The sequence below is a fragment of the Camelus bactrianus genome, chromosome 27 (genome assembly GCF_048773025.1).
Source record: "Camelus bactrianus isolate YW-2024 breed Bactrian camel chromosome 27, ASM4877302v1, whole genome shotgun sequence".
NCBI classification, from domain to species: domain Eukaryota; kingdom Metazoa; phylum Chordata; class Mammalia; order Artiodactyla; family Camelidae; genus Camelus; species Camelus bactrianus.
Window position 1 is genome coordinate 27239148 of NC_133565.1, and position 24146 is coordinate 27263293.

Sequence of the window (24146 nt, forward strand, 5' to 3'; positions counted from 1 at the left end):
CATCCTTACAGCCCTCTCTCCCAGCAGCCCCTCAAAAGCTGCCCTTCTTCCTCATTCTCCACAGTATTGAAAAGAGAATAGGTGTGTAGGCCCCGCCTCTTTGCTCCTATTGCTTCCTACAGACACCTGAGAAGAGCCTCAGACAGTGTACTGTAATCATGGGATGGCACAGCAACAGCAGAAGCTGTAAATTACTGTTAATCTTGGAGGATGGTGGACAGTGGGAGAGGTGCTGGAACACTAAAGGATAGAAGCTACCCTGATTTTCTAAAAAGGAGAAAGAGAAGATCCACAAAATTACAAGTGAAAATGATGGTAATCCCTGACAAAATTCTGGAATTGAGTTTTAAGTAGATGGTTTAGAAGCACCTAATTAAAAAGCAGAAGTCTATTTTCTTAAGGTCAAATCATATCACATTCACTGCTAAAACCTATTATCCTCTTTTTTAAAACATTTTCCTTGAAAATAATTATGGACTCACAGGAAGTTAATCCACCCCCAAATCCATTTTCCTTTTTGACAGGGTAATTAGGCTGATAGATATAAACACTATGTACCTTGATTTCAGCAAAAAAAGCATTTGTAAGAGTCTCTCACAGCATTTCCTGGATTGCCATTTTTGATGCCAGTCTTCTGTCTCACTTAACATGTAAGCATTTTAAGAGCAGAATCCACGTCTACTTTATCTCTGAATAACCACAGCCCGTTGCACATGAAAGATACTGAGAAATTATTTTGCTGTTGAATAAGATCTTTCCTAACAAGATAGGATGATGCTGGCTGACTGCACAGTGAGGTGGATCAACAGTTTGGTAAAATGTAGTAACTGGGGTAAGTTTTACTAACAGATCGGTGTCAACCTAGAAACATGATATACGGGACTCATCGTTTGTTGCCTTTGTCTGAATAGCTTATCAACATTTTGGAGGAAGACACAAAATCAGGACAAAATTCAGATTCAGAATCACCCTGGCTTGGATCCTGTGCTAAACCTGTAAAATCAAATATAGCAGAATTTCACAGGGAATTCAAGGGACCAATTGCATAGACAGGATGTAGGAAGACCTGGATTATCTGCTTGCCAACTGGAAGTTTGTCTGAATTGAGCCAACAACATAAGTGGGCTGCTAAGAAAGCAAACATAGCCTCAGCCTAGGCTGATGGAAAAGGCTGGGTCTGAAGTGTAGGAGAGCCCCCCAGACAGTAACAATAACAAAGAGAAAATGAGTTTTAGAGGAATACATATAAGGTACTGTTTACAAAACAATGTTATATATTATTTAGGAATATCTAAATAAATAGTAAAACAATAAAACGTGCATATGAATGAAAAACAGAGGAAGGTACATAGGGGGCTCTGGCTATTCGATAAATCTTTCATTTCCTATGCTGGGTATATATTTCATTACATTATTCTTTATGCCTTTCGCAGGTCTGAAATAAATTTTTAAAAACTACAGCTATGGAAGTTTCAAAATGATATAATTTTTTTTTTTTTAAAGTTGTAATCCTCTCACGCCTGTGAGAATGGCTATGGTCAAAAAGATAACAAATAATAATGTTGGAGAGGATGTGGAGAAGAGGGAACTCTCTTGCACTGTTGGTGGGAATGTAAATTGGTGTAGCCACCATGGGAAAGAGTGTGGAGATTCCTCAAAAAATTAAAAACAGAACTTCCATATGACCCAGCAATTCCACTCCTGGACACGTATGCAAAGAAAATGAAAACACTAATTTGAAAAGGAATGTGACCCCAGTGTTCATAGTAGCGTTATTTACAAGATATGGTTATTGCTATCTCAGCATTATTGCTCAGATATGGAAGCAACATAGGTGTTCATCAACAGATGAGTGGATAAAGAAGATGTAATACATACACACACACACACACACACACACACAATGGAATATTACTCAGTCATAAAAAGAATGAAATTTTACCATTTGCAACAACATGGATGGACCCAGAGGGTATTATGAGAGAAATAAGTCAGAGAAAGACAAATACTATGTTTTCATTATTTGTGGAATCTAAAAAATGAAACAAACAAATTAATAGAGCAGAACAGAAACAGACTCACAGATACAGAGAACTAGTAGTTACCAGTGGGAAGGGGGTAAGGGTAGGAATAAGACAAGGGAAGGGGATTAAGAGGTACAAACTAGTAGGTATAAAATAAATAAGATACAAAGATGTAACGTAAGGCACAGGGAATACAGCCAATATTTTATAATAACTTTAAGGAGCATAAGCTACTATACAAATATGGGATCACTAGGTTGTACACCTGAGACAAATATAACATTGTAAGTCAACTATACTTCAGTCAAAACAAAAAGAAAAAACAGTTGTAATTTAAGATGGAGTGAGGGCTCTATCGCTGGAGGTGACCTGTCAGAGATCATTTGCTCTAGATGATCCTTTGTTCTAGGGCAAAGGTTGGCACACTACAGTCCTCCGGCCGAATATGTCTTCTGCTTTTTATAAATAAGAACGTATTAGAACCTGGCCATGCCCACTCCTTTATGGCCACTTTCACACTACAAGAGCAAAGGGGAGCAGTTGCAAGGTTGAGACTGGATGGCCTGAACAGTCTAAATTACCATCTCCTGGCAGTATACAGAAAAAGTTTGCTGACCACTGTTCTAGAGAAATCATTGCATTGAGTTGGACTGAATGAGCTCTGGTTTTCTAAAAAGGGAACAAGGGCAGACTATAGGAACTTCAGGTCAGTGTAAAAATCTGTACACAAATACCAGAATGGTTCTTATAAAATGATTTAACCCCGATTCAAATCAATCTGAGACAGATAGATCCTATGGTTTTGACTTTCACAAATAACCTAGCACAATGAGTGGCACAGAGATATCCAAGTATTTGCTGAATTAAAGAACAGCATATGCACGTGCCCATGCTTTCTGCCCCAGCTTGGAGAAGCAGACTTTGTCTTCCCCTCCTGCCAGACACAGCAGACTGAACCAGGCGTGAGCCCTGGGTTTGGGCAGTCAACTCTCAGGCTGCTCAGCAACCTACAGAATCAGCTGAACATGAAAAGATTAGCTGGACCTTTCTGAATCTCTCTCATAAGAATTTGAACTAAATGTGTGGGAAGACTAGGGGGCGTTAATGGCTGTAATCCGCGCTGAAGAGTCTGATTTGGAGAGAGAACAGAGTGGTGGGAATGCTGGCTTCTGTACCCTGGAGATTATCTTATACTAACCAGAAAAGCACCCAGTGGAGGGGGTCATGCATGCATTTAATATACAAAACAAGAGGTGAGAATATTCAGTTTATATAGTGTGGGGGGATTCAGCCTCCACTCCATTCTAGAATACTTGAATCTTTGTTCTAGAATACTGTTTCTTCCCTTAGGTGATGTCAAGTTCTGCCTGCCTCAAAGAGCATTTCACCACAACAAATGTGATCCAGGTCTTTAAAGGCAAATATTTTGCATACATTGGGGCATCTAAGGCAAGTAAACTACTTCTTCTGGTGCTAAACAGAATAATCAATTTGTTCCAATTCTCCAGGAACAATCGGCTGTACTGACCTTCTTGAAAATGGACTGGTTCTATCTTTATGTTCTCTGTGCTGACCCTCAGACCTAACTTCCACATCTAGTGTTGCTCTCCTGCTTGGTAAACTTTGTGATTTTCCTCTCGGTGGAGCTCATTTGTTTTCAGTAAGCCCTTCTGTCCTCCTTGCCAAGTTCCAGGTGAAAAAGTTCCAAAGCCATCGTTCTCCACAGAGACCTAGACTAGGGGACCCTGCCAGTGCCAAGGCTTTGTCACCCAGAGGTGAGGAATCCAGGTTAGCACCTCACAGAACCCTGTCTTAAGCAGGTTGACTGCTGCCTGGCTGTGGGTCACAACGCCTTTACACCAGTGGAGATGAGGGCCAATTACCAGGAGCTCAGGTGGTTCATATCTGAGGCAGCCTCAAAGCACAGGCTCTTCTAACTCTGACTCTCTCAACTTTAGGCAGCTAGGAAAGGGCCTCCAGAGCCTGCCCCCCATGCTCAGACCTCTTCCTGGGCTCACTCCTGCAATACAACATCAACGGGGCCCAGACCCCAGGGAGGCAAGCTGAGCCCTCTGACCTTTAGGCCACGCTGGAAGGTGGAGATGGAGAGCAGGGCTAGGTCTTGCTGCTCCTCAGCGTAGCGCACCAGGTACACGTAGACAAGCTTCTTCACCTGGGGAAGAGCGGGTTTCTCAGAAGGGATTGGTACCCCCACTCGTGAGATGTCATCACCCCAGCTGGCCATGGGGAGAGCATCCTGGGTGAACCCTGGCTCCTTCACTCTAATGCACATCTAGTTCAGGGACATGTAGACCGTGCCTTTTCCTGGACCAAGGACATTTTTGAGCAGATCAGGCCCCCAGGGGCTGGAGGGTTCCCTTCCTCACCCCCAATCAGCTCCAGTTTATTCCTGGTGGAGGTGGGCATGAGAGACCCCTCATTGGGTAGCGCTCACCTCTATGTTCTTACAGGCCACGTTCTTCACCACAGCAGGAAACAGGTCTGAGGCATTCTTTCCCCGGGCGATCATCTGGGTGGTAGGATCAAGGTAGGGGGAGAAGGAAAAGGGAGGAGGCCAGCACTCATTAGGGGAAAGTCCACAAGGAGCCAAGGACATATGTTCTTTGATTCCCAGGCCCCCGCCCCAAGGAAGGACCCCTCCTTCCGCCCTCACCGCCACAATCCTCTTCATGGCCTCCAGCTTGAGGGAATCCTTGTTGGTGTCCAGCATCTCCTTCAGGTCATCATGCCTGGCAGGAGGCACAAGAGATCAGCTGAGGGCACAAGGGTGGTGAGGGCGCTGTCAATCAGTAGGATCCAGCAGAAAGAAGGGACATGGGCATGGAAGGTTCAGGCAGGACCCAACCAGAAGGGGAGGTGGTAAAGGACAGATCAGGGAACTTGGGGTCAGGAGAAACATGTGGGCCAGCCAATGTTATGGGCTGAATTGTATCCCCCTCAAAACAGATGTTGAAGTCCTAACCCTGAGTACCCCAGAATGTGACCTTATTTGGAAATAGAATTGTTTCAGTTGTAATTATTTAGGATGAGGTAACATTAGAGTAAGGTGAGTCCCTGATCCAATATGTCTGGTGTTCTTATAAGAAGATGGCCCATGGTACCAGGTTGAAAATATAAAGTCATGGCCTCAGGGAGAATGCCTTGTGAAGGCAGAGGATTGGAGTGACACATCTACAAGTCAATGAACACCAAAGATTGCCAGGAAACTACCAGAAGCTGGGAAGGGCGAGGCAGGATTCCCCTACAGGGAATCCTGCTAACACCTTGATTTTGGACTTCTAGCTTCCAGAACTGTGAGACAATAAATTTCTGTTGTTCTAAGCCCCCAAGTTTGTGGTTACAGCAGCCCTGGAAAACGAATGTAGCCAGGAGATAAGAGGATGGGTTTGGGGTGGGAAATTTAGGAACCCAGCCTAGGAAATGGCCAGTTGGATAGATGAGAAGGACCCGATGGGTGTCAAAACAAGAGCCAGATACCCGTGCCCTGGCTGAGGGTACTCCCAGGCCCTGACCCCACAGATTGAGCTGATTTCAAGGACTGGACAGGTCCTAGGTGCTCCAGAGTCTATTGAGATGGTCTTATAACAAACACCAGATGTGTCACTCAACATTCAACAGTCATTCAAGGAAGTTATAAAACCCTAATGTGAGAAATAAATGACAATTTGAATAAATAACCCCTTTCACATGGCAGAGGGGAATAAAGGTAGTCCCCAAGGCAACATACAAATTGAATTTCAATGGAGGCCTTTGTCAAACTTCCTGAAGTGACTGCAGATTTCATCTGGAAACAAAAATCAATAGGTAAGAATTCCAAAGAATTTGGGGAGGAGGGAGAGAAGAGAACAACGGAACAGTGACAGACAACTCACCCTACTGGAATTCAAAACACAAAACAACATGACAATTATGAAAGCCCTCTGGTACCAAGTTAAAAATATAAAGTCAAAGGTCATAGGGGGAAATTTCACAAATGGATCTAAGTTGATACATTAGGAACAAAAAACTCACCAATGAGAGAAAGAACCTTTGTGTCCTTCCCTTAAATAAATGCTGTTGGGACAACTGCCATGTAGCAAATAATTTAACTTGTTTACATATCTCACACCAAAATGAAGTCCACATTTATTTAACAGTTATATTATATATATAGTTTTATATATAAAAGGGGAACTTTTAATTTTCAAGGTTATAAAGTCATCAGTAATAAGATGGCTAGGTTTAATGTTAACTTTATTTTTAACTTAAACTAAATTTGGGTGGGGGGAACCCTTTAAAGGCTCCTCAACCTTCACTTAGTCACATTCTGAGATACTAGGGGTTAGGACTTCAACATATGAATTTGAGGGAGACACAGTTCAGCCCATAACAGCAACAGAAAGGAAAATATTTGGGATATAGTGAATAAAAGTTTAATATTCAAAAGAGGTAAAGTATTGATGTAAATTTAGGGTCTAAATTCAATATTCATTGTCAGGGCTGCTTCAAGCCCATCTACCATCCACTTGCCCCTCCAGGCAGACATAGCTCTGAGCTGTTGTTCCCCATTCAGTGATTGCAGCATGGTCTGGTATTCCCTGGCCATGTACCCTTGTGCAGTGAACAACCTGCCCAACCATACCCAGAGGTCCAGGGGCTGGTGGTCAAAGAAGTGAACAGAGAAGTGTGAATAACCCCATGAAAAAATGTGTCTGGACACAGCTGATAGAGCTGTGTGACCACTGATATACTCATATGTTGCCCAGACAACTTCACAATGTGATGAGCAGCTCTGTATGGAGACCTGCACATTCTCTAATCCCCAGATGATATTTGGATAACCCACAGCTTTGACCTAGGGATGAGAACCCAGCCAAGAGAGGTATCACCAATGGTATGAATTAAAAAAGCAGTGTATACAGTTAGTCACAGAAGTGAAACATTTAGAAGCTGTAGAAAATCAGAAATTGGAGGTAGCAATATTAGGAGAGAGAAGAGCATGATAATAGTCACAAAGAGGCAAGTGTGACCAGTGCTGATGCTGCAGGATGAGTAAGTGAGAAATACTAAGAGGAAGAGAAGAATCTAACACACACCTAGTCACAGGGCTGCATTTTATAGAAACCTGTGAATGCTTAAGAGATAAAATCAGAAAAGACAGGAGGAGTGCTAAGAAATTGATGTTCAAGGATTTAAAAAGTGTCTTTCCTGAAGAATTTATTATGGAAAGCAAAATAAAGTTTTGATGCCTTCCAGAACACAGAGGACTTGCTGGTAGTCAGATGAGGGCAGAAGATGTCCAGACCCACTCATGTTGCTCTAAACTTGGGATGTCCCCCAAACCAGAGGACATTTTCTACTCCCTATGGCCATGCCAAGGTCAGAAGATAATCACCTTGTCACTGTTCTAAACACAAACCAGATGGTCAATTCCTAGGAGTGCTGAGCTCAGGACATGTGGCTGTGGACAGAGGTACAGACCACTCAGCTGGACCTGGGCAGCACTGAAGGTGTGGGAAGAATGACAGAGCTGGATGTCACCTTCCCTGGTAAAAAAACGCACACCACTGCACCCCCCCAGGATCTTCCACATATGCCCCAGCCAACTCACCCCCACAGATACCTACACACACCAAGACCCCCGCTGAACGCTGGTGCCACCAATAAACTCCCATATCTCCCCCACAGACATACCTACACCCCCAGACATAACCATACCCCCAAAGCACACCTACATCCCTCCAGACACATATAATCCACTCATAAACCCCCACCACACAAAAAACCTTTCAGACACACCCCCCCAATCCCCACAGAAACACACACAGTCATAGACACATACAGACACTTCCCACAAAAACACTCTCAACACATAAACCCACATACCTGTGGACACACACACCTCACCCACAAATCCCTACAGATACCCATAGACACATACCACCACAAGCCCTCTCCATACCCCCCAAACCCTGAACTAGACATGCACAGCCCACACAATGCACATACCCTACATACAGTCCCTCCATAGATACACACACCACACATACACCACACACACACACGTTTTCGACAAAACTGGGTCACTCCAGTCTTATTCACCAAGATGGCCTGTGGACTCCGATTTGAGATTCTTCATGATAAATATAGGCTTCTAAGATCAAACAAATCTAGTGTCACAGATCCTCTGACTTCCTCTTGAGGAGTCATGTGGGTGTCCTCATTGGTCAGTGTGGGGTGACTTCACTGGGACCAGTCAGAGTTTGTCCAGGCCTCTTTAAAGCTGGCTGTTCCCTAAAGCAGACTTCCTCACACCCGGCTGTCCTAACCACCATGACAGATGCCACGGGCCCATGTCAAATGCCTTCCACATACCCAGGACATATGCTGGGGTACCCAGACTGCCCCCACCCAGCTAACCTAGTGCACACACTCCAGGCTCCTGAAGGCTCCAAGGCCCTGGGCAAAGGGGACTCGAGGGAGGGGAGGGGAGGGGCTGTCACAGCAACAAGCAGAGGCAGGATTGTCAGATGCCCACTAACACAACAGCAGATCCCTCTACCCTGGGTCCCTCATCTTTGCTCCCACCAGTTCATGTTCCCAAGAGGGAGAGGAAGGGAGAGATACACAGCAACACTCTGAGGCCATGAAAGATTCATCTCATGTAGTCAGATCCCCTTACACTGCACTCACTGTGACCTGACCTCTGGCCTGGCCTGGCCTGAGGGGCTCTCCGGGGGTGACTGGAGCCAGCCGGGGATAAACATGGCACATTCACTTCACCTGATAAACACCTTCCTCACTCCTCTCCCCACCCAAGTCCCATTAGATGGGAGAAGGTGGCCAAGTATTTCATCCTGTGTTTATCCTGTGCCCAAACTTCACCCAGAACCCACTTTAGCCAAGATCTGGGGGATGGAAAAGGTCAAATATTTTGCTCCACCCTCGAATATTTTAGTATCCTCTTCCCTTCAGAGGTTACAGGGAGATAAGCTCGTCTCCCCCGACTCAAACTCTCAGTCCCCGCACAGTGCCCCTGACAACCCCCTCCCTCATAGACCTTAAGTGCCGCCCAGTCCTCCTGCTGAGGACTGGGACTTAAAGGGGTCTGGGCTCAGAGTGGCAGCTTCCCATCCCTTGACTTCCCGGCTGTCTGTGTGAGGGTCCCTGGGGGCTCCTCTGTACCGCAGTGGCTGGCTCTGGTTCTGGCCTTGGTCAGTCTCTGGGCAAGATCCTTCCAGGGATGTTTCTGGGCTCGTGTCTTCCTCTGGAGCCTGTAGCCACCGAAGCTCCTCTGGCTGCAGGGCCTGGTACCAGGGTGGCGGCCCACCTTCAGGGGCCAGCACAGGGCTGGCAGCCTCCTGATCAGCCCCACAGGCCCCTCTGCCCCCTGGCCTCACCACGGTCCCCGGGAGCTGCAGGAATCGCTTCATTGGACACCAAGTCTTGCTCCAAAATGGGACTGAGCTGACCAGGGAGCCAGGGATGCCTGTCACTGTCACCAGACAGCCCGCCCCGAAACTCAGAAACCAGACACTGGCGGGGAGGGAGGATCTGGTTTCCTCCTCGCTGCTCAGAGACAGGGACTCACCAGGGGGAGGAGGGCAGGGACTGGGGACAAAGCCAACCCCCAATATCCAGGCAGGGGACTAGGAGGGGTTAGGGAGCTGATCCAGACAGAAGTGAGGCTTCCCTCACCTCCACTCTCATGCCACAACTGGACCTCTGCCTCCCAGAACTGCTCTTCCTCAGAAATCTTATACACCCTGTGTTCCCTCTGACCCTAGCCCTCCTGATCCTCACCTGTCTTTCCAGAGCCAGTTCCTTGATTTTTCCCTTCCTATCAGCACTCTCTTATCCCTATTTCCTTCATACCTGGCCTAGGCCCCCCACGTCAACCCCTCCAACTGATCCCTACCCTGCCAGGAGCTGTTGCCTTTATTGGCTGTATTTCAAACCCACTCCACACTCCTCAAATTCTCACCCCTAGCCTTGTCCTTGCAAGCTTCACTAATTGCTTCTCACAGAAAATAAAGACCTTAGATCAAATCCCCCGCAGCTGCCAAACACCTGCATCTATGCTCTCCTCTCCTCCTGCCCTCCTCCCTCAGAGCAGAGCTGGTCCTCCTCAAAACCATGCCAGTCCTCCGACCCAGCTCTTTAAGCCTTCCCTCCCATCACTCAGGGATCTCTGCCTCCTTCAGTTCCTTTCAGCCTCCCCTACACTATTGGCTCCTTCCCATCAGCAGTTAAACTTGCTCTAGTCTCTCCCATCCTATAATAAACAAAGAAAAATAATAACAAAAATAAAATAAATAAATCTTGAACTGAAGTTCTCCTCTGGCAACTCTCTCCCTCTCTTCCCTCTACAATCACACTTCTTGAAAGAAAAATTCCTATTCCCTGTGTTTATTTTTTTAATTCCTATTCCTATTCACTCCTCTATTCACTTCAATCTGGCTTCATATGCTGATTAGAAATTAGGGCTGAGGGGCCATGTTTGCAACTTACATGGTTCAGGCAAAAATATTTATAGCTAGATGGTTAAACAAAGCAAATATGGCACAATGTAAATGTTTGAATCTAGGTGGAGGGTATACATATATTCATTACATTATGTTTAAAATTGTTCATTGTATTATGTTTAAAATTGTTCATAGTAGAATGTGGGGGGTGGGGGGTGGGGGTGGAATCTAGCTTCTCTTCTAACTTTGCCAGAACTGGTCTCCCAGGGCAGGAGGTGGGGGTTGGAGCAGGGAGGGGTTGCCCTGCACTTTGTCAAACCAGTGGTCACAATTTCTTCCCTTATTTGAGTTGAACTCAACGGGCATTGACACTGCTTATATCTTGCTTCTCCTTGAAACTACATTTTATTTTTCCTCCTATCCTTGGCTTACTTTTTCTCAGTTGCCTTGAGACACTCTCCCTGCTCTCTGGTCACCCTTAATGTCCATGTCTTCAGGGTTCACACCCGTGCCCTGTGAACTTATTTTACTGCAGGCTCTCTAAGTTATCTTCACTTCGTTTTGTGGCTTTGATTGACATGTGTATGTATGTATATGTGTGTATATATATATATATATACACACAATATATATATATACATACACACTAATAATCTCTCCTGGAATCCAAATCCTAACACCCTAGGACTAGACTTGAATGTACCTCAGAGTTTACAATCTTGGCATGTCAAAAGCTGGGCTCAACATTATTTCCCACAACTTTGCTTGTAATGACTTTATTTCTAGTTACACTGTATGGTACCACCATGTATCTGCTGCAAGAACTAGTAACTGGAGTATTATCCTTATCTTCTCCTGGCCCCTTCCTCTCACCTCCCCTCCCCTCGCAAGTAATCATCAGGTCTGCGGCTTCTACCACTTCAACAGCCCTCAAACCCTCTTAAACTTAGGCCACCATCATGTCCCCCCTCCTCCAATTTCAACATCCCCTCACTTGTCTCCTGCTCAGTCCAGCACATTCCTTCTCCACAATCCAGCCTGGCATCCTTCTAAAATGCTAATCTGCTATTGCCTGTTTAAAACTCTTCCGTGGCCACAGCCACCTCCAACCTTGGCATCTCCTCACCTATATATCTGGTCACTCCTGGGGGCTTGCTCAGAGATTCTGGCCACATTGTACTAACACCTACAAAACCTGTGACCAGGCTCTCCTTCACCTCTTCCTCTGCCTGAAACATACCTCGCTCTCCCCCTCTCCCTTCTCTCCAGGCCCAGGGAACAACTCCTCATCCCTCTGACTGCCCCCACTACACTGAATCGTCACTGACAGAATCTTCCCTGTGTTCCCCTCTAGACAACTAGAGGACGTTCTCAAGAATTGAATCATGCTCACGGCTGCATTTAGTGACTAGGACAAGGACAAGGCCCTTAAAAATGCTTGATTCAGAACTCACGAATAAACGAATTAACGAACGAATGAGCCAAAGGTAAAAGGGAAGAGTGGTAAGCATAGGGGCAAAGTGGGGAGCAGGAGTGTGGGCGCCAGAGTGTAGATGGGGATGAGAACACGGGGACTAGAATGAGGGAAAATGGACTGTAGGAGGGGCCAGGCCTGGGAGGTTCTGAGTATGTATCCAGGACTGTCCTTCCCGGACAGACCCGCGGCTCAAGCTCGCCGATTCTGGCCCCTCCCCTACGTTCTTTCAGGGTCAATTCGTCACGCGCGGAAAAAGGCGAGGACCCTGTGATCCAAACCTACAAACAGGAGAAATCCTGGGGTTGGTCCTCCAGAAACGGAGCTGGCTAGCCCATCCCCCACCAGCCTCCAATCCCCTTCCCGGGTTCCAGGCCGGCCCCTCCGAGCAGGGTGCTGGCGTGGGGACGAGGGTTGCCAGGGTCGGTGCCCGCTGCGGGAGGGGGCTTCCGGTCCGCGGCTCCGGGGCGGGGCATGGGCTGGGCCGCAGCGGACGGGCCCAGGCGCTGTCCGTGGTACCGGAGCGCGTCTCCCGCTGCGGCGCCGGGTCTAGCCACCCTCTCGGCGGGCTCCCTCACCGCTTGTAGTCGGAGGAGAAGATGCCGCCGCTCGCCGGGTCGTGGCCGTACTCGGGCTCCCCGGGGCCCGCAGAGCCTCCCTTGTCGTCGCTGTAGGCTGGGGCGGCCGACATGAGGCAGCAGAGGAGAGAGCTTCGCTGGAGAGGAGTTGGCGCGGCCCGGATGCGGCTGGGGTCGAGGAAGGGAACGCAGTCCGGGAAGGCGAGGTCGGCGGCGCGGCCCGCGCTCTGCAGAGGCAGCAATCTACTGTGGTGGAGGCAGCGCGCGGATTTATCAATCAGGGCGGAGGGCGTTGAGGTTCTTAAAGGCACCAGCGCCTGCGGAGCGGAAGGCGTGTCCGTGGGGGGAGCGGGAGGGGAGGTGCAGCAGGGTCTAGCCCCGCCCCAATCCCTCGGAAATCAGCCCCCGCCTCAACCCCGTAAGGAAGGTTCCTGACCCTTTAAAGGTCTGGGGGTAGGTGGAAGTTCCTGGACTGATGATGGGACAGCCTTCCAGGATGCCGAACCCACTCCAGAACACCAGGTCTCAGTGGTATGGCTTCTAGGAAGCTCCGCTCATTCCAGACTCAAGCACGGATACTCACCCACGCAATGAAAGAAAAGGTGGGGTGGGGTGGGGGGTTAAGAGAAAAGCTGTGCCACAAGACTGAGACTGAGGGTCCTACAGCAGGAAGGAGGCACTGCACCCTGAGACTGGGTCAGAGACCAAGGTCGGTCCCTCTCCCCACTCCATTTTTCCTACAAAATCTGGGCCCCTCTGACAGCGTCCTATTTTCTCACCAGGAAGCCAGGGACTTCCCTGGAGATGATGGTATTTAAGGAAGGCTGAGGAGCTTACATACAGCAGGCTGCTGTAGATGTAGATGCAGATGTGGAGAGATGGGGAGAGAATAGGGGGGGCGGTGAACCCTGAATTCAGCTTTGGAAAATAGTTTAATGACCATTCCCGAAGCCCCCACGCCCACCTTGGCATGCCTGAGGTCATGGCTAGTCCATAGTCAAGTCCACATCCACTGACACCTAGGAAGGAAGGAAAAGGGAAGAGGCTGAGTTAGGGTCTGGTATGATTGCCAAAATTCTTGGATCATGTGAGGCCCCCAGTTCATCTCCCAAAGCCCAAGGCACCCCAAGGAAACACGGCCTGGGTCTAGAGGGAAAGTTGTGAGTGGGCTGGAGAAAGGAGTGTGATCTAGTTGAATTAAGGGCAATAGGTTGAAAAGCTGGGGTCTCTTGGCTGGGCTTGGGGGAGGAGGTGAGGAAGACTGGATTCAGAGAGCAAAAGGATCCACAGGGCTGAGTCTTGATCTCCAGAATCAGAATTGGTGGGCCTGGGTGGAGATGGGTGAGGACTGGAAAGGTGGAGCTTTGGTTCTGTACATGGGTTCCACTGGGGAATGGGAATGAGGGTTGACCAGGACCATGGCAGTGCATGGCTGAAGTAGGCTGAAGTAAATAGATATGCCCAGGACCTGTGAGCTGGGATCTTTCTGCAGTGGCCCCAAAAGGGTTTCAGAGTAGAATCTTAACGAGTTAGCAGGCCTAGTTTGCTTCTGGGGGCTTTGGGTCTACCAGAGTAAAGTAGATCTTGAGTTTGAGGAAGGTGACCTTGGGTGGGGAGGAAGGGTATGAATTTTGCAGCAGCAGATTGGTTAGCTGCATTTGTTAACCGGCTCTGGAGGTGGGGTGAGGTCCTGGGTGGGTAGCTGAGCTGTGCTCACCGGGCTAGTGGGACTCTGGTCTTCTTGTAGGGGGTCCAAGCTGAGCAGATGTAGTGCAAAGTGCACACCGTTGCTCCACATTGGGTGATAGGAAGGTGGGTCAGCATCCATGGCTTTATGTACACAGCGCTCTAGCACAGAGTGGTCAATCCCCCTGCATTTACGCAGCATGTGCCAAAGCCAGTGGGAGCGCAGCACCGGGCACACAGCACCAGGCACTGCCTCTGTTTAGATACAATACCTTCACAGTAGCCCAAAAATGTGTGCAGCTTGTGGCCACCAGGATTCTTGCCTATGGGGATCACCAGACAAGTGTGAATCAGAGCTGAGCTTAGGTCATGTGACTCCAGCCCTAAGATCTCACACCCCCATCTCCCAGGAGCCCGTAGCCCTGAGCCACATGCGCTGGGTCCCCAAGCACCTGTCTTCAGAGACCTGTACCATCTGCCCTGACCCACAGTCTTCATCCCATGAAGCCCCACCCATTGATGGAGTGGGGCTTGATGGGAAGCCTCTGTTCCAAGACAAGGGCCCTGTTTCAGCCAGAGACACTCACCCTGGAAGTGGATGATCTCTCCTTGGCCACAATACACGCCCACATGGGCTCCGCACCAGCGTCCAGTGGGGGACATCAGCCTCAACAGGAAGAGGTCTCCAAGCTCAGGTTGGCTGCCCTCCAACTCCACAGCCTCGAAGAGCTGACCCAGGAAAACCTCAGATAGGAAGAACTTAATGGTGCTGACTTCCCCAGTTGGAGCCTGGAAGGAGGAATGGACCAGACCGCTGGGTTTTTGCAGGCCAGGATGAAGGAGAACCCAGTTCCTTTCACTGGTCATTGGGTTAGATGGGCCACCTAGGCCTCAGGGAGTGCTGACTGGGGGTTAAGCCTGAGGTGAATGTCTTCACTATCCCACACCTGCCTCCTTGTGCTGAGGAACTTCAGAGGCCTGGACATCATGGATAAATCCTGCCCTGAGCCACCCTTCAGTTTCCAGCAGTTGGGACCTCCTCATCCAACATTTTCTTCTCATCTCAAATTCCAGCCTCTCCATCCTCTTCCCCTCCCCATCCTCTAGAATCCCCCTTCCCCAGTCTTCTCCCATCTTGCCATTCTCTGGAGGCAACACTGGGGACTGCTTATACCTAAGATTAGCAGAAGTCCTAAAGAAAGAGAGAAACCTGGGTGAGATCTAGATCCAGGACAGGCATCTTTTCCCAAGTCTGAGTGACAGAAGACTCCTCCAACAGCCTCAGCTGCCATCATCTATTGAGCAACTGCTCATTTGATGCTTAATATGATCTGACAAGATGGGTACACTATCCCCATTTTCAGGATAAAGAAACCATGGTTCACAGAAGTTATACACTGCCAGAGTAAACACAGCTTAATCTATGCCTGTGTGACTGTTTCTTGTGCCCTTTGTACTAAACATAAGTCACCTCTCTTATCTCCCTTTCCTCTATAAAGTAATGAGAAATGCATTTAGTTCAGATTTCTTCTATCTTTACTGGGAACAGAGGGCTTTGGAGACTTGGGAGGATGGCCTCCTGGGCTGTGCCTGAGCTTTGGTCTCAGAGAAAGCCTGAGAAAGGGGGTAAAAGTAGGGCCCGTTGAACACTGAGCCATCTTGAGCTGGCAGAGGAGCTGGGAGAAGGAAGTGGCCCATTCACTGCTCACCCCTCTCCAGGTCTCTTATCTATTTTGGAAGGGAGGGGATTGACTCCAGCAGATATGACTTGGTGGGAAGGACCCACATACAAATGAGGAGCAGGGATGCCCAAGCCATACTACAGAGTGCCAACCACTGTGTGTGGCTCTCTGTCCCCTGACCCTCTCCTTCCCTCCTGGCCTCAGTCCATAGTATCCTCTACCTATTACTGGGTGAGTCACATTTTCCCAAACTGGGAGCTGTGAAAGACTCAGGGGACCAACTCATCCCAGTCTTCCTGGGGCCTTCCAGGTTTGTAAAACTGGAAACCTCACATCCCAGGAACCCAGCAAAATTTGGACGGCTGGTCACCTTAGGCTCAGTCCTCCTGTCTCCTATCTCTCTCTTTACCTCAGGAGACCACAGGAGGACCTAGTCATGTGAACAGCCATGTGGACTTTGGTCATGCTTTCCTGCAACCTACCAGTAGCCTCTCTTGCTTCCCACTCTCCACATACCCATTGGGCCAAGCAGTGGTTATAGCTGTGGAAGAGGGTGGACTCTCCTGGCTCCTATTGGGGCAGAAGGACCCCACCTGGAAAAAGATAAGACAAGTTGAGGGCTGCTCTTAGTTACCTGGGATGTGAAGCTCATCTAAGGAGGAACAAAACAAAACAAAAACCCACAACACAGCTGTTACCCCTTGGCTCCTGAGGCGTGAGGATCCAAGCCACAGCCCCTCTCCCCTCTCCCCGCTCAGTCTGTGCACTCTGCTTGAAGGGCTATCCGTCTTTATGCCCATGAGTTTGTGTTGCAATGCAGGATACAGGACTGGGAGACAGAGTCCTGCCTATGCCACTTCTCTATATGCAACATCAAATAAGCCACTTCCTCCCTCTGGGCCTCAACTTCCGCATCTGTCAACTGGGGACAATAAGCGTGGAAGGCTGGGCATCACAGGACCATTGTGAAGCACTGAGAGCTCTTTGTGAGCAAGACAAGGAGAGAGGGGCAGGATTTGTTATCTTCGGTCTGTGCCTGAGCATGCAGAACTGAGCATCAAAGGAGAATGTGTCTTTCTCAGCTCAAAGGAGAAAAACAATGGACCCTTAGAGACTGGCTGCCTCCCTGTGACCCCTGCCCCAGAGCTCTCAGGAAATCACACAGCTGGAAAGGCCCTGGAGAGCAGGGCCCCACCCCTGACTCTCCCTCTGAAACGTTCCCGAGTGGTGATGGGGGTAATGAGGCACTTTGGCCACCGTCAGCTGGGCCCCTGGACTTTGAGTCACAATCTGGATGAGGAGATGCCCCTTTAGATAGGGGATCTAGACCCACACATGGGGTTCCTCCAAAATAATAGTAACATTTATTGCCAGAAACTGTGCTGAAGCCCCATTTAGCCCTAACAATAATGTCATGAAATAGATACTGTTGTTTTTTTCCCCCACTTTACAGATGAGGGAACTGAGGTTTGGAGAGGTTGCCAAGGTTACAGACTAGTAAGTGGAGGAACCAGGATTAGGCCCAGATGGTCTGGTTCTAATGCCCATGACCTTAATCTCTGTACAGTACTGTTTCTCATGCTGCTGGCACACGAGCTCCCCCTCCCCCAGACGCCCCCCAGCAGGAATTCCTGACCTTACCCTTGGCTTTCACTGAGCCACGCGGCTATTTTCTTTGTAAGAAAGAAAAAGGAACAAGGTCCTGGAGCTGTGAGCAAGAGCTCAGGGGACAGAGCATCCCACTTTCTGGGCACCTGGCCTGACAGTGCCGTCCACCCCACTGGGCCTCCTTGCTGGGGACATGAGCTCTCTCCCCTCTCACCCTGACCGAGGCTTTCAGGGGAACAATGGTGAGGGTGGTCCTGCAACTGAGTGTGGGGGTGACAGGCAGTCGCTTTGGAGCCCCAGGCTCTGCTCTTCCCCCAAAGATTCCTGGAAGACCTCAACCCAGTGGGGCCCTATCACTGAGCACAGGGCTTGTGGGGCCATTGTGGGGCCTTGGCTTTGTGGCTGCTGTCTGGCCTGAAATTCCCACCCACTTCTGACTCCCTTCAGTCTAACTCTGGACAAAGAATTCCTCTGTGGGAAGCAAGGTTTTGGGGTCACCGCTCCCAGCCAGCCACCTCCAGCCAGAACAAGGTTTAGGCTCTCCAGTGGGGCAGAGCAGGCCTTTCCTTTGAGCCCCCAGCAAACCTTGGGCTGGCGCTTTCTTCCCTTACAAAGCTTTTGGTCACCATCTCCTCTCTTGGCCCAGAGTGATCCCACCTGAATCCTAGCCCCCAGCCCAAGTAGCTCACCTTGCAATAGTCATGCTCTGTACCTTGCTAGGTTCTCTCCTTCTGTGGCCAGAGCAGGGAGGACTAGCTGTCTGCCCCTCAGACACAGGAGCCAAGCAGGACGCCTTGGGGCCCTGTTCTGAACATCACCTCCTGGGCCAATCTGATGGCAGCAGTCCCTCCCTCTGACAGCTCTGGGGGCAGCCAGAGACTGTAAGGCTCGGGTCTGGGGTGGGTAACTGGTGTCCTCACCCACCTCTCTCCCCTCCTCCTGGTGTTCAGCCCCTACCCCGTCCCTGCTTGTGCTGGCACTGCCACTTGGGCCTGCTCTCTGAACCCACTCTTCTCCCATTACTCCAGGGTACCCAAGTGCCCCATACCCACCCTATTGTGGTCAGAGAACAAATTCTGTATGATTTCAATTCCTTTGTATTTATTGAGACTTGTTTTATCAACTAACATATGTCTATATTGATGAATATACTATGTGCACTTGAAAATGTATATTTTGCACATTTAGGGTGTAGTATTCTATAAATATCAGATCAAGGTGGTTGATAATGTTGGTCAGATCGTCTATATCTTTACTGATTTTTTAAAATGTAGTTTTCCTATCAATTAATAGAGGGACATTAAAACTTGCAACTAGGATTGTGAGGTTGTCCATTTCTGTCTTTAATTATGACAAACTTTGCTTTGTGGATTTTGAAATTCTATTATTAGATATATAAGGATTTTATTATTGTTATTTTTTTCTGATGAATCGATCTTTTATGGTTATGGATGTCACTCCTTATCTCTGCTAATACTTTTTGCTTTGAAGTCTATTTTATCCGATATTATGCTCACTATTTGCAGGTATATCTTTTACCATCCATCTACTTTTGATCTGTCTGTGTCTTTATATGTAAAGTGCATCTCTTGTAGGCAAAATATAGTGGATTCTTCCTTTTTTTGGCAATCTCTGCCTTTAAATTGGACTGTTTAGTCCATAGATGTTTAATGTAATCATTGATATGGTTGGAGTTTGACCTGCTATTTGTTTTTTCCCTTCTGATTTTTGTTTCTTTGTTCTTCCATTCCTGTCTTCTTTTGGCAATATCAATTTTTTTTTAAGAATTTCATTTTATCTACTGATAGCTCTACCTCTGTGTCATATATTTTAGCAGTTTTTCTAGTATTACAATGTAACTACTTAAGTGTTCACAATCTACTTAGGGATAATATTGTACAACTTCACATAAAATGTAGAAGCCTTGTAACCAAATAGGTCCTTTTACTACCATCCCGGCCCCACCCTTTATGCTATATTTGTTATATGTGTCATATCTACACACATTATAAACTCCACAAGATAATATTTTTGCTTTAAACTATCCTGTATTTTAAAGAAAGTAGGAAGAAAAAAATACTCGTTTATATTTACTCAGATATTTACCATTTCTGATCCTCTTCATTCATTCTTGAAGGCCTAAGTTTTTCCCTGGTATCATTTCCCTTTAGCCTGAAGCATTTCCTTCAGTATTTCTTGTGGTGCAGATCTGCTGGTGATGAGTTCTCTTAGATGAATTATTTTATCTGAAAATAACTTTATTTCATCTTCATCCTATTGGGTGTATAATTTTGTATTAACAGTCTTTCTTTCAGTACTTTAAAGATTTTCCCCCACTATCATCTGACCTTTATAGTTTCCAGTGAAAAGTCAAACTCAAATTATTGTTCTCCAGTATTATTGTTCTCCACTGTTTTTCTTTGCCTGCTATTTAGAGGACTGAAATAGTTAAAATCAGAAATGACAGAGGAGACATTAAAACTGATACTAAAGAAATACAAAGGATCATAAGAGACTACCATGAACAATTATACATCAACAAATTGGACAATCCAGAACAAATGGATACAATCTTAAAAAGCATATAACCTTCCAAGACTTAATCATGAAGCAAAAGAAAATCTGAATGGATTGATTACTAGTAAGGAGATAAGGAGACTGAATCAGTAATCAAAAATCTCCCAACAAACAAAAGTCCAGGACCAGACGGCTTCACAGGTGGATTCTACCATTCAAAGAAGAATACCAATTCTTCTCAAACTCTTCCAAAACATAAAAGAAGGAATGCTTCCAAACTCATTTTATAAAGCCAGCACTACACTGATACCAAAAACAGACAAGGATACCACAAGAAAATAAAATTACAGGCCAATATCCCTGATGAACATTGATGCAAAAATCCTCAACAAAATATTAGCAAACAAAATTCAACAATACATTAAAAAATCATACACCATGATCAAGTGGGATTTATTCCATGGATGCAAGGATGGTTCAACATCCACACGTGACACACCACTTTAACAAACTGAGAATAAAAATCATATGATCATCTTAATAGATGCAGAAAAAGCATTTGACAAAATTCAATATCCATTTATGATAAAAACTCTCAACAAAGTGCATATAGAGGAAATGTACCTTAACATAATAAAGTCCATATATGACAATCTCAGAGCTAACATTATACTCAACGATAAAAAGCTGGAAGCATTCTCTCTAAGATCAGGAACAAGACAAGTATATCCTCTCTTGCCACTTTTATTCAACAGAGTATCAGAAGTCTTAGCCAGAGCAACTAGGCAAGAGAAAGAAATACAAGGCATCCAAATTGGAAAGGAAGAAGTAAAACAGTCACTATTTGCAGATGACATTATATATAGAAAACACTAATGACTCCACCAAAAAACTGCTAGAGCTAATAAATGAATTCAGTAAAGTTGTAGGAAATATATATATAAGTTGCATTTCTACAAATTAACAACCAACTATGAGAAAGAGAAATTAAGAAAACAATACTATTTACAATTGCATCAGAAGGAATAAAATATGTAGGAATAAATTTAACCAAGAAGATGAAAGACCTTTACACTGAAAACTATAAGACATTGATGAAAGAATTCGAAGAAGGCAAAATAAATGAAAAGATATACTGTACTCATAGACTGGAAGAATTTATATTGTTAAAGTGTCCAAAGCCACCTACAAATTCAATGCAATCCCTATCAAGATTCCAATGGTATTTTTCATAGAAACAGAACAAACAATACTAAAACTTGTATGGAATCACAAAAGACCCTGAATAGCCAAAGCAATCTTGAGAAAGAAGAACAAAACTGGAGGCATCATGCTCCCTGATTTAAAACTATATTACCAAACTATAGTATTTAAAACAGTATAGTATTGGCATACAAACAGACATTCAATGGAACAGCATAGAGAACCCAGAAGTAAACCTATGGTCAATTAATTTATGGTAAAGGAATGAAAATATACAATCTGGAAAAGACAGTCTCTTCAACAAATAGTGTTGGGAAAACTGGACAACCACATGCAAAAAAATGAAACTAGACTATTTTACAGTATATATAAAAATTAACTCAAAATGGAATAAACACTGAATGTAAGACATGTAACCATAGAATTCCTAGAAGAAAACAACAGGCAGTAAATCTCCATGATGTTGGTCTTGGTGACAATTTTTTGGATTTGACTACAAAAGCAAAGGCAACAAAAGCAAAACAAATAGGTAGGACTACATCAAACTAAAACACTTCCACACAGCAAAATAAATCATCAACAAAATGAAAAGACAACCTACTGAATGGGAGAAGATATCTGCAAATCATATATCTGATAAAGGGTTAATATCCAAAATATATAAAGAACTCATACAATTCAATAGCAAAAATATCCAATTAAAAACTGAGCAGAGAATCTGAATAGACATTTTTCCAAAGAAGACATACAGATGACCAATAGACACATGAAAAGATGTTCAACATGCCTAATCATCAGGAAAATACAAATCAAAACCACAGTAAGATATCACCTCACTGGAATGGTTATCAAAAAGACAAGAGACAAGTGTTGGCAAGGCTGTGGAGAAAAGGAACACTTTTTCACTTTCAGTAGCATTGTAAATTGCTGCAGCCACTATGAAAAACAGTATGGAGATTCCTCAAAAAATTAAAAATAGAACTACCATATGATCCAGCAATTCCACTTCTGGGTATTTATTTAAAGGAAACAAAAACACTAATTTGAAAAGATACGTACAACCCAATGATGCAATAGCTAAGACATGGAAACAACCTAAATCTTCACAACAGATGAATGGATAAAAAAGATGTGATACATATATATAGATATAGATATAGATATAGATATAAACAATGGAATACTATTCAGCCATAAAAAGAATGAAATTTTGCCATTTGCAATAAGATGGATCAACCTTGAGGGTATTATGCCAAGTGAAATAAGTCAGACAGAGAAAGACAAACTCTGTACAATCTCACTTATATACGGAGTCTAAAAAACAAAACAAACAACAACAAAAACTAAGTTAATAGATACAGAGGACAAATTGGTGGTTGCTGGGATTGGCGTGGGGAGCAAAATGGGTGAAGAGGGTCAAAAATTACAAACTTTCAGCTATAAACAAAGCATGGGGATGGAATGGCCAGTCCAACATGGTGACTAGAACTAATGATACTGTGTTGCATATCTGAGATTTGCTAAGAGAGTAGTTCTTAAAAATCCTCATCACAAGGAAAAAATTGTAACCATGTATGGTAACGGATGTTGACTAGACTTATTGTGGTGATCATTTCACAGTGTATACAAATATCGTATCATTATGTTGTACAGCTGAAACTAATATAATGTCAATTATACTATAAACAAAAACAAAACCAAACAAAAACCCTGGTGACCATTTCAGGCAGCAGTGGAGATGGTACCTCAAGCGAAGTTTCTGATCAACAGTCTTTGAAACAGGTATGCTTATATGTTGCAGTTTTATGTTCTGTGATAAAAATCATTTATCTCCCTGTTTTATAAGTGAATGATCATCTAGTTATGCAAAGTTCCACATAAGTTTTCCTTCCAGAGGAAAATGACTTAATTAGAATAATCAGATATTCTAAATCTCCTCTCCCTTCTATTAACATTCATTTATATTCTAGAAATTTTATGCCTCTCTTGACAAACTGCTAAACTCAAATCAATTTCTCAAAACAAAATCCCCTCTAAATATTATAAACCTTGAGCTTATTGGCCTAAAAATGCTGGAGGCTAAAACTTACACTTTGGTGGACAAACCATCTCCTCTCTTGGGCCCTGGTTTGAGTGGGCAGACTGACATCCATGAGCCACACATATTGTGTATCACCAACTCCCTGCTGGAGATAATGGGGTTCTATAAAGTATTATGTAAATATTATAAGTGGAGAGCAATAATGAAATACAGCTGACCCTTGAACAAAATGGGTTTGAACTGTGGAGGTCCACTCATGCAGATTTTTTTTTCAATAAATAGGAACAATCCACAGTTGGTTGAATCTGTGGATGTGGAACCCCAGATGTGGAGGGCCAACTGTAAGGTTATACATGGAATTTTGACTATGTGGAGGGTCAATGTCACTAACCCCTACGTGTTCAAGCATCAACTGTAGTATTAAATGAATAAATAAGTGTACAAAATTGTTCACATATAGAATGAACAAGTGAACCTTAAAGTAGTCGTTTAATTTAATGAAGTTGTGGGTAGAAAATTTCTAATTCCTATTCTAATATCCTAATGCTAACTTAGTAACAAAAGAGCATTATTTTACACAAAAAGAAAACTCTAGGAAAAAGTGGAGCTTCATAGGAAGATGAGGAAAAAAACCTGTATTATGTTGAGGATAAGGAAGACAAAAGACTTACTGAGAACTCCACTAGAAAAATGAGTTACTTAGAACTCAGCTTCTTCTAAACAGATTCAAATTCCAACTTTCTCATCCAAAGAGACTCCCTACATAGTAAATACCATACAAAGGTAAAGCTGCAGAACACATAGTCCACATTCTGAATTTTATGGTCAGAATGACTCAAAGCCTCATAAATAAACTTCATTTCATAAT

The 24146-nt window shown here is 45.3% G+C and overlaps 1 protein-coding gene across 1 annotated transcript in view; it reads right to left on the minus strand.

Annotated features, from left to right (window-relative positions):
- The window catches only part of AP3B2 (adaptor related protein complex 3 subunit beta 2), a 51042-nt gene that overhangs the window by 18652 nt on the left and 8244 nt on the right, over positions 1 to 24146 (minus strand). Inside the window, exons 3-11 of the mRNA XM_074354089.1 lie at positions 19624 to 19791; positions 16426 to 16502; positions 14815 to 15016; positions 14259 to 14550; positions 13506 to 13560; positions 12542 to 12858; positions 4699 to 4774; positions 4480 to 4554; positions 4102 to 4197 (exon numbers count right to left, since the gene is read on the minus strand). Coding sequence (XP_074210190.1) covers positions 4102 to 4197; positions 4480 to 4554; positions 4699 to 4774; positions 12542 to 12654 — 360 coding nt within the window. The 5' untranslated portion in view covers positions 12655 to 12858; positions 13506 to 13560; positions 14259 to 14550; ... (1 more) ...; positions 16426 to 16502; positions 19624 to 19791. The remainder of the gene's footprint in view (positions 1 to 4101; positions 4198 to 4479; positions 4555 to 4698; positions 4775 to 12541; positions 12859 to 13505; positions 13561 to 14258; positions 14551 to 14814; positions 15017 to 16425; positions 16503 to 19623; positions 19792 to 24146) is intronic.